Here is a 9,882-nt window from a genome sequence, read left to right on the forward strand (position 1 = left end):
ATACTGAACCTAAAATAAACAGATGTAATAGTAAATTAACAGCACAAGCATATTGTTGTTCACAATATATCAACTAACATTAAAGACTACCCTTACTTACCCGCTGCAAGCGATGATCAATGGATTTGTGGAGTCAGGACGCGAAGATGACAGGACAAGAGGTGAGGGCAGACGATGGATTTGTAGAGGTGAGGGCAGAGGACACGAGACACCAGGATGCGCAGTGAGGGTAGAAGACACGAGACCACACAGAACACGAAGAAAAAAATGAGGAAGTAGCTTGGCTTAGAATAGGGTATCAAAACGACGGAGTTTTGCTGATAAATAACTTAGCGAACAAACCAATTAGTCGCTATTTTGTTTCTAATATTCCCGCTCAAAAATGGTCGTTATTTCGTCGCAAAAATGATTGCAAAAATCTCGCACCACATATTCCCGCTAAACTTAGCGACGATTTAATATTTGGTCGCTAACTAACGACCACATAACGACCAATTTTTGGTCGCTAAGTATTTTGTTAAATAAAAAAATCATTTTATTCAGGTTGTAGTAGAATGGTTGCTAATTGGATGCTATATAGCGACCAAAAAATTTGGTCGCAATTTCATAGTTTTTTTGTAGTGATCTATTTGTTGATATATTGTGAAATGAGCAATATTGAGTGCAAAAATCAAGATTGGATTGGTTGAAAGTCGAAGATAAGAATTCATCCTTATTCTAGGCTAAAGTCAACTAACGTTGAAGGAGGAACCAAATCATTGGCATTACAGACAACCAGGGGAACTGAAAACATTTACACCAAGATATTTGTGATGTGGCAATCAATTATTTTCAAAATATTTTTACTACATCACACCCCACCGACTTAAATGAGTTCACAGCAGGTTTCAGAAGCTGGATTACAACTTTAATGAATAAGAGCCTAATCAAACTAGTGATAAAACAAGAAATTAAAAATACATTGTCATTATCCCAAACAAGGCATCAGGTGAAGATGGCTTAACCAAGCTATTTTTTCAAAGATACTAGGATACAATAGGTGATGGCATTTATGAGGTAATACTTAAATTTTTTTTAGAATGGTAGGCTTCTAAGGTGTGTCAATCACACTATATCATCTTTCTTATTCCAAAGATAAAATGGGTTTAATCGATGAAAGATCTCAGATCGACTGGCTTGTGATTGACTTGTGCAATGTCTTTTTCGAAGATCCTTACTAGAAGACTACAACTCTTTATGAATGATTTAATCAGGGAGGAATAGTCTGCCTTCATCAAGGGTAGATTAATTTCAAACAATATTATGTTGTGCCATGAAGTTGTGCATCATTTCAAAATCAAGAGGCAGGGGAAGAAATTTGAAATGGCTCTTAAACTTGACATCAGCAAAACATATGATTATGTAGAGTTGGTGTATCTAAAACATACTTTGCAGTGCTTTGATTTTCATGACTTATGGATCTCTTGATCATGGAGTGTATATCTACTGTTACATTATTTGCCATGATAAACAACCAGAAAACCTATTTTATTCAACCTTCTCGTGGCTTAAGGCAGAGAGATCCACTTTAACCTTTTTTTATTTCTTTTTTATGTTGAGGGTTTTCACACAGATTGAAATTCATAGGCTTCATAGGAGGCCTTTAGTCTCTCACTTACTTTTTGGTAGGTGATGCTATTTTGTTTTCTAGAGCTTCAGTTGAGGATGCTGAGATAATCAAAGAAATTCTTCACCAGTATTCTACGATCAATGGGCAATCTATCAATTTGAATAAATCCTGATTGGGCTTTAGTTGTAATACTCCTAGATCCATTCACTTGGGCATCTCCTTGATCCTTTAGATTGTTATAATATGAAATGGCTTTATAAGTTTCTAGGGATGCCAACATAATTTTCAAGATCTAAAGTCAAGAGATGGATAGGATTCAAAATAAAGTCAAGGGATGGAAGGAGCAGCTCTTATCGACAGGAGGCAAGGAAGTGTTATTGAAATCAGTATCATTGTTATTCCAATCTATACCATGGCATGCTTTAGGTTTCCAAAAATCTTTTTGCCAAGAAATTAATAGGTTATTTGCAAATTTTAGAGGGATAGCAAAAAGCCGAACCTAGACAACATTGGATTTCTTGGGGACAGCTTTGTGAACCTAAGAGGGATGGAGGATTGGGCTTTCAAGACATTAAAGCCTTTAACATGGCACTCTTAGCATTATAAGGATGGAGGATTATTGAATAACCAACTTCTTTAATAGCTCAAGTACTCAAAGGAAAATATTTTCCTTTCTCTTCCTTCCTAGAGGCCAATGTTGGATATAATACTTCGTGGGGATGGTGCAACTTACTGTAGGGAAGCAATATTCTCAAAGGTGTGAGATGGATGGTGGGAAATAGGGAAAAAATTGTGTAAATAAGATCACTAGATCCCAAAGTCCTTCCTAAGTAATTCAAAAGTAAAAACAATTGACGATGCTTCTATGGTATGGGTTAAACAACTTATGATTGTCAACCAACCTGTTTAGGATATGTAGAAAATTAGAGAAAACTTTAAAGAAGATGATGCGCATAATATCTTGGCAATTCCTTTACCTATGTCCCAAGCAAAAGATAAATTAGTTTGGTACTACATCAACAATGGGAAGTATGTAGTGAAATCTGGATATCATGTGGCAAGAAATCTCCTTCAATCTAATTTATTAATCACAGTGGGAGCAAGTCCTACATCAATAGCAAGAAGATGAGCTTATTGGCAGAATTTTTGGAATTTAAAGATTTCAATAAAAAAAATTCACATATTTTTTTAGAAAGCTTTAATTGGACGTCCCTAATAAGAGATCTGATGCATCAAAGGATGCCATATATTTCTAATGTCTGTCATGCATGCAAGTAAATCGAGTCTCGCAAGCATCTCCTTTTTTATTGCCTAAAAGTTATTAAGGTATGGGTACATTCCCCATTAAGACTATGGCATTCTTTGCTTACTAGTACCAATCTGTAAGATATATGGACTGAAGTGTAAAACTTTCTCAAGCATCAACTGACTGGAGAGGAACTCTTTCTTTTAGTACATTTTATTATGTGGCCCATTTCGAAGAGATGAAATGCATGTGTTTTTAAACAACAAACTGTCCATTTCTAAGAAGCACTTGATCATGCCTTGAAGCACTTTCAAAACTTTCAAGAAGCAAATCACACAGAGATAACCTTTCACAATTTTCTATTAACTCTTGACGATCAAAATTAATTTTGATGTCTCAGTCTGTTCATAAGAAAATAGAGGAGCTATTACTGTTATTGCTGTTATTGTTGCTATTGTAAAAGATTTCGAAGAACAACCTTATAGATGGTCATGCAAATGCGTACTTGCTATTTCTGATCCTTTAGTGCTTGAATGTATGGTAGCAAGTGAAGCAATTCTATTTGCAAAGGGAAAAGGCTTCAAAGAGATCATCCTTGAAGGAGATTCTCTTCAAATCATCAATTTGTTGAGAGGACAAAGGCCTCATCAGCTTATTCGCAATATCATTGAAGATGTGTTTTGTTTTGGGAGAGAATGCTCATCAGTTTTATTCTTTTATGTCTAAAGACAATAATGTTATTGCTCATGATTTAGCTACTATTACCCTCACAGACAATTCTTTTTTCTGTAAACCTTTATATGAATATAATTTTGTACTCAATCATGCCATTTATAGACTGTAATGAATTTTCATCTCTTGAGAAAAAAAGAAAAAAAAAATTTATTTAAGGTCAAATAAGTTCAATTTAATTTTTTTTTACCGATTAAGTTTTTATATTTTTATTAAAAGTAAATTAAATCATGATCTAATATAATATTATTTTTTAATAATAAAATATATTTTTTTAATTTAAAATATTAAAAAAGTAATATTTTTAATAACATAAAAATTAAAAAAATATTAAAAAATAGTAATTAATTTTTAAAAATAGAAAAAAATTGCTATTTAATATCAGTAAATACTAAAAAATAGTAATTAATTTTTAAAAATAAAAAAAAATTATTATTTAATATTTGTGGTACAGAAAAATTCACTGGTAAATCCTTTAATTTTAAAAAATATATTAAAACATTCTTGAGATTTTAAAAATTTTACAAATTAGTCTATCTATTAATTCTAATTGTTAAATACTAAGAGAAGTCTAAAATGTCCTCAATTAAATGGACTAATTAATTTACAACTTTATAAAATTAAAAGATCAATTAATTAATTTTTTCATACTATAGAATTTAAATAGTGAAATATTTAAATAGTGAAATATTTAATACTTATAATTAATAAAAGATTGATTAATAAATTTTTTAATTTTTAAAAAATATTTTAATATATTTTTTAAAATAAATGGATTAATTAGTAGTTTGTATATATCATAAAGACTAAATAGTAAATTATTTTTAAAATTATAAAAGTAAATTTAAATATAAAAATATTTAATTATTAAAAAAATATATTTTATCAGTAAAATAATATTATATTAAAACATAACTTATTAGACACTCAGAAATAAAAGTACTAACGGTTTAATTAAACATATTTTTAAATAAGAAAAAAAATAATTAATACAATATATACAAAGTTACATATTAACTATATTAACTGTTTAACATTTGTGAGATTTATATATTCAAAAAAAATAAAAAAATAAAAAACCATTTGTGAGATTTACATGAACTTATCACGTGTTATAATAAAACCGTTCTATATTCATAAAATTTCTCAATAAATACAGCTTTTCGAATTCATAATGGCAAAGACCAGTTAAAATACAAAGAGACTGAATCCATTTTAAATTACATTAAGTACCTGCAAAAATACACTCCATTGATTTCCATATCTAATTTTTACCAATCAAGCATTTGGTTTTTATTGAAACGAAACTAATTTAAGCGCAGCGAAAATAAGTGCAATGAGGGTTAAAATTAGAGAGGCGATAATAATAAAACAAAAGGCTGAATTTTTCCCCTTTTTTAATTTCTACTTGTTAATTTTTTCCCTTACAAATTTATCAAATCTCCATGATTATCTCTTCAAACATCAAATCAGTGATAGCACACATCATGAAGCACACGCTAAACTTTTTGTGCAATACGCAGCATGAAATCCTTAATTTTCTTTCTTATTTTATTTTTTATTTTGGCCTTTTTATTTTATTTTATTTTAAAAAAAACACCCCACTCACTTACTAACAGTCAATATCGTTCAAGATTGAGGATAGTGCCAGTACCAAGGGCAATGTCCAGCGTATCACATATTCACACCAAGCAATGCCAACTTTCAAATACCCAAACCAAAACATCAAAGTTCTGAAAGAAGTTATTTGATCAATCAAATGCCAATTAAATCAACATATCAAAAAAATTGAAGGATACAATAGCAGCAAATCAAATATAGGAATTTTAATCATGAGCCGTTCTCAGCATTCTCAAAAATTCAATTCTACATCCAAGCAAACAGAAACATTGAACAAAAGAAACTGCATAAAAAGGAAAAAACAACTGGAGTGGACAACATGCATAAAATTGGGGGAGGCACAGAGAATTAATTATAGGGATTTTTTTCTAGCAGGATTTGGGTTCATACTAGGGAAAGTAAAGTGAGCTTGTATAGATCAACCAATTCACTCCGACAAACAGGCATGTGCATCCCAATTAAACCAATGCTCATCGATGGGATGAATGAAGGAAAAGCAAGGGAACATATGAAAACAATAAAGGACCGAGATGCATAAAAGTTTTCTTTAAATTCTCACGAGATACCAAATAAAAAAACAAATAGAACAAAAGGTGTACAAGTTCTAACTAAACTAAGACAAAATCATAGATATCCAAGGTTCTATAATAGAAAAATTTCTGAATAATAATGTAAAACAAAAAGATATCCTCATAACCATGAAAATAAACATTCTAATCTTTCTCATTCTTCTTCAACAACAGTACCTTTCTCACTGACATAGATACCATCAAGGAATTTCCTGATATCTTTGTTCTTAACATGGCATTTCTGTCCAAAAAATAAAATTATAGCAGTCAGAACATGAAAACAAATGTTGCATCCATGGACATACATACACACACAGAGGGAGAGAGAAGATACCTGGTTTATCAAGGCAGCTGACCGTGAGACTAGTTCAATGTCATTGCCGTCCAGTACAAGCTCATCCTTAACCTTGTCAGACCGAACAACAGTTACACCTTCAAGCATATCAACTTTCCTGACCTGAAGCAACCAAGAACAACAAATAAGCCAAATCACTCATGCAACAGTAATATTATCAACTAAAAACTACTAAGCCATCAAATTCCTTTTCTGCTTTAAAGGAAAAAGTGCTAACGCATCAAGGTAATCTTCATACTTGAGAAATGATCACGTTCAAAGAGAATAGGCAAATTTCTTTGAGTTAGTATGCTTCATCAGCGATGCCATATGAATTACTTGGTAAAACATTATATATTCCAATATTTGGAGTTCCATTCACTATAAGAAAGCTTATAAATAACATAAATAGTCTATAAATTTATCTTCTGTCATATAAAACAAATCCCTCATCTCAAATCAGCCATAAAAATACAAACAACTAGAAATTAATTTCTATGGATGCTCCTTAACACATAACCAACATAAAGACGGTCCAATCAAATCTATCCGATCCAAAATACACACAAAACTTCCAGGATTTTTAGATTGAAAGAGCAATTAATAAAATAAAATAGAGATACCCTTTTCTCGCCAAGGAAGTTTCGAATCTCAATGGCAGAGTTGGAGTTAGTGATGGAGGCGTTGATTGGGAAGTGAGCATACACAAATCTCATCTTGTATCGATATCCCTTAGTGACACCAGTGATGAGATTCTCAACATGACTGAGGGCAGTGCGGATAGCCGCGCTGGTCTTCCTGGAACCGAACCAAGCTTCGATCTTGAGCTTGCGTTTTCCGGTAGCCTCATCCTTGATGAGATGGAAATCGAGGTTCAAATGCTTGAAGTTGCGGGTAAGCTTGCCTCGAGGACCCTCCACCTCTATGACCTTGGCATTGATCTTGATCTTAACCCCATCGGGAATGTCCATAGTCTCAGATGAGAGTATAGTCTTCATTTTCCTCAACCCTTCAACAACCCTAGAGGAAACGGCGTCTCTGTTGCTCTTTTTCCCTTAGCAAATGCCCAAAGCAAAACCCTAGCATTCCCCTTTTATACACCCGAACTATTTCCAATCCTCTTTCTTTAATTTTCATTTTTAAATAAAAAATACTAGCAATAAACTCTAGGGTAATATAACAAAAGTAAGAAAGGGCCGTTTTCAGACCTTAAATTACACGGAGGACCCTCAAGATTTAAATGAACTCAATTAAGTCCCTCAATTTAGGATGTGCAAATAGTGGATTTAGTTTCAAATAAAAAAAAATTAAAAAATAAATAAAACGGGTAAATTATAGGGAAAAAAGCTGAATTTTTAGTTTTTTTTTTAAATTATATCCAATTATTTTAATTTTAGACTAATTTAAAATTTTTTTTACTATTTTAAGCTATTAGTCAAATTGAAAATTAGAGTTTTTGACATGTTTGGTATGATTTGATACTATTATTTAATTTGCGATTTTTTTTCAAATATTATTTAATATATGATTACTGATAGGATATGAAATTCGATAATAAAAAAAATTCAAATTGTTTTATTTTTTAGTTATAGCTCAATTTTTTTTAAATTTTATTTCATTTGTAGCTAACATACTAATTTTAACTAATTAAATTAATATTTTATTACATTTTTTTAATAAAAGCTAATTTATTGTTTTATTTTTAAGAAAATATTTATTTTATTTGAAATAATGAAAAATAAAATTTCTTCATTGTTTTTAAATAGATTTATAAAAGCTTATTTATGAAAATGTATAAATGCTTTTATATTTCAAATAAAAAAATGTGCAAATAAAATCTAGAAATACAGTCTTAAAAATAAGGGAGAGATGCCTTTTTTTTAATTATTATATCAACTAAAACAAATTTTAATTATATTTTATTAAGTAATAAAATACTAAACTTTTTTAGATCAAAATTAATCAAAAGGCTATAATTAAAGCAAATATATAAAATTATGTTATAATTGATAAAAATTGAAAACATTTGATTTTTTAATTTTTTAAATTTTATGACACTTAAAGAAACTATAACTAAAGTAGTAGCAGTCCCAATTCTAATTTTAACCATAGATTAATATAAACATTTAAAATTAGATTAATATTGAAAAAATTAAAAAATTCATTAAAATTGAAAAATAAATAAATAAAGATTTAACTTTGTTTTACCAATTTGCCAAAATAAAACATAGAAGTTAAATATTATTAGAATCAAAATTTACTTGATTGAATAATTAGCCATTGCCACGGTGATTGTGTCCCACATCTAACCTCTAAGTGATTTTTGCAATGTTTTTTTTTTTTTTTTTTTGTCTTTTTAGTTTTTAACTTAAAACTAATAAGATCCTGAATTTTTCTTTTAATTAAAGAGATCTTAACCATTCAAAAACTACTACAAATTCATCACTTAATCAGTTTAGAACTCTACATTTCTTCCTTCTCCTTTCCTTTAGCCAACTGTCATTCCTTTATTCGTTCTCTTCTCTAGTTGTTTGTCTCAATTTAGTTGTTGTCCTCTCTCACTCTAGCCATTGCTCATGCTCCCGTTTGTGCATTGCTGTCTCTCTCCCGCACATTTTTGCGCTCTCGCCTGCATTGCGGCACTCTTGCATTCCGTCGTTTTCGCTCTCTCAGTGCGTCGTTGCTGCTCTTCGTTGGTCATTGTTGGTTTTTTTCGATCTCGTCGTCGTTCTTACTCTTAAAGCTATGGAGATAGACGTAGGCCACCTCTCACGCTCGCGGTCTCCCTCTCCTCATTATCACTGTCGTCATTATTAGTTTTTTCTTAATCTATATATTTGAGTTTTGTAGTTATATGTATGTAATAAAATTCATATATGAGTTGTAGCAAAGTTCTTGAGTTAGTTTGAGCCTGTAACAAATATATTAAACTATGTAATTATTATTTTGTGAAAGAATTTACATTTTATATTTTTAGATTTGCTTTTTAGTAAATTTTAGATGAAAAATTTTTCAATAATGGAAGAAATTTCTTGAATCAAGAACGATAATTTTTAGTACATGAAAATTCAAAACTTTAAGGGTTCAGATTTTGTATTCCAAATTTGTTTTATTGCTAATTTTTGGATGAGATTTTATTTTTGATGTTGGAAGATATTCTTTGAATCATGAAGAGTTTCAACTGAATAATCGAACCAAAATTTTTTAGTTCGATTTAATTCGGTTATTACTTTAAATCAATTATGTTATTTTATAATTTTAATAAAATCATTTTTTAATTTTTTTTCAGTTCGGTTCGATTTTGAACTGTACTCACTAAATGCTCACCCCTAGATTTTATAAAGGATAAAATGATTTTCTATTATAACTTAATACTCTTTCGGTTTAAAAAATACAGGTGTCACATACCAGAGACTTGTTTGGGAATTTTTAAAGACTTAATAAAAAAAATTACTGAAGTGTACATTGATAATATAGTGTTCAAAAGCAAGAGATTATTTGAACATGCTAAAGATGTGGCAGAGGATTTTGACATTTTGGACAAGGTGGGGATAAAGCTAAATATAGAAAAATGCACCTTTGGTGTCGAATCAAGTAAGTTGGTTATATAGTCTCTAAAAGGTGAATTGGAGCTAATCTTGATAAAATAAGAGCGATCATGGAGATGGAAGTCCCTAAGGCAGTTAATAACATTTAGAAGTTGAATGGTTAGATAACCGCACTAGGGAAATTCATAACTTGTATAGTTAAAAAATAGTTGCTTTTCTTTAAG

The 9,882-nt window shown here is 30.2% G+C and overlaps 1 protein-coding gene across 1 annotated transcript; it reads right to left on the reverse strand.

Annotated features, from left to right (window-relative positions):
• Positions 1 to 5,738: 5,738 nt before the first annotated feature.
• LOC110625853 (60S ribosomal protein L9) lies at positions 5,739 to 7,192 on the reverse strand. The gene is made up of 3 exons (XM_021771523.2): positions 6,734 to 7,192; positions 6,111 to 6,233; positions 5,739 to 6,017 (listed from the first exon to the last, which is right to left on the reverse strand). Exons 1-3 carry the CDS (start codon positions 7,106 to 7,108, stop codon positions 5,931 to 5,933), a joined length of 585 nt encoding a protein of 194 aa, XP_021627215.1. The 5' UTR covers positions 7,109 to 7,192; the 3' UTR covers positions 5,739 to 5,930.
• Between the last annotated feature and the right edge of the window lie 2,690 nt (positions 7,193 to 9,882).

This window comes from Manihot esculenta, chromosome 11 (genome assembly GCF_001659605.2).
Source record: "Manihot esculenta cultivar AM560-2 chromosome 11, M.esculenta_v8, whole genome shotgun sequence".
Classification (NCBI taxonomy): domain Eukaryota; kingdom Viridiplantae; phylum Streptophyta; class Magnoliopsida; order Malpighiales; family Euphorbiaceae; genus Manihot; species Manihot esculenta.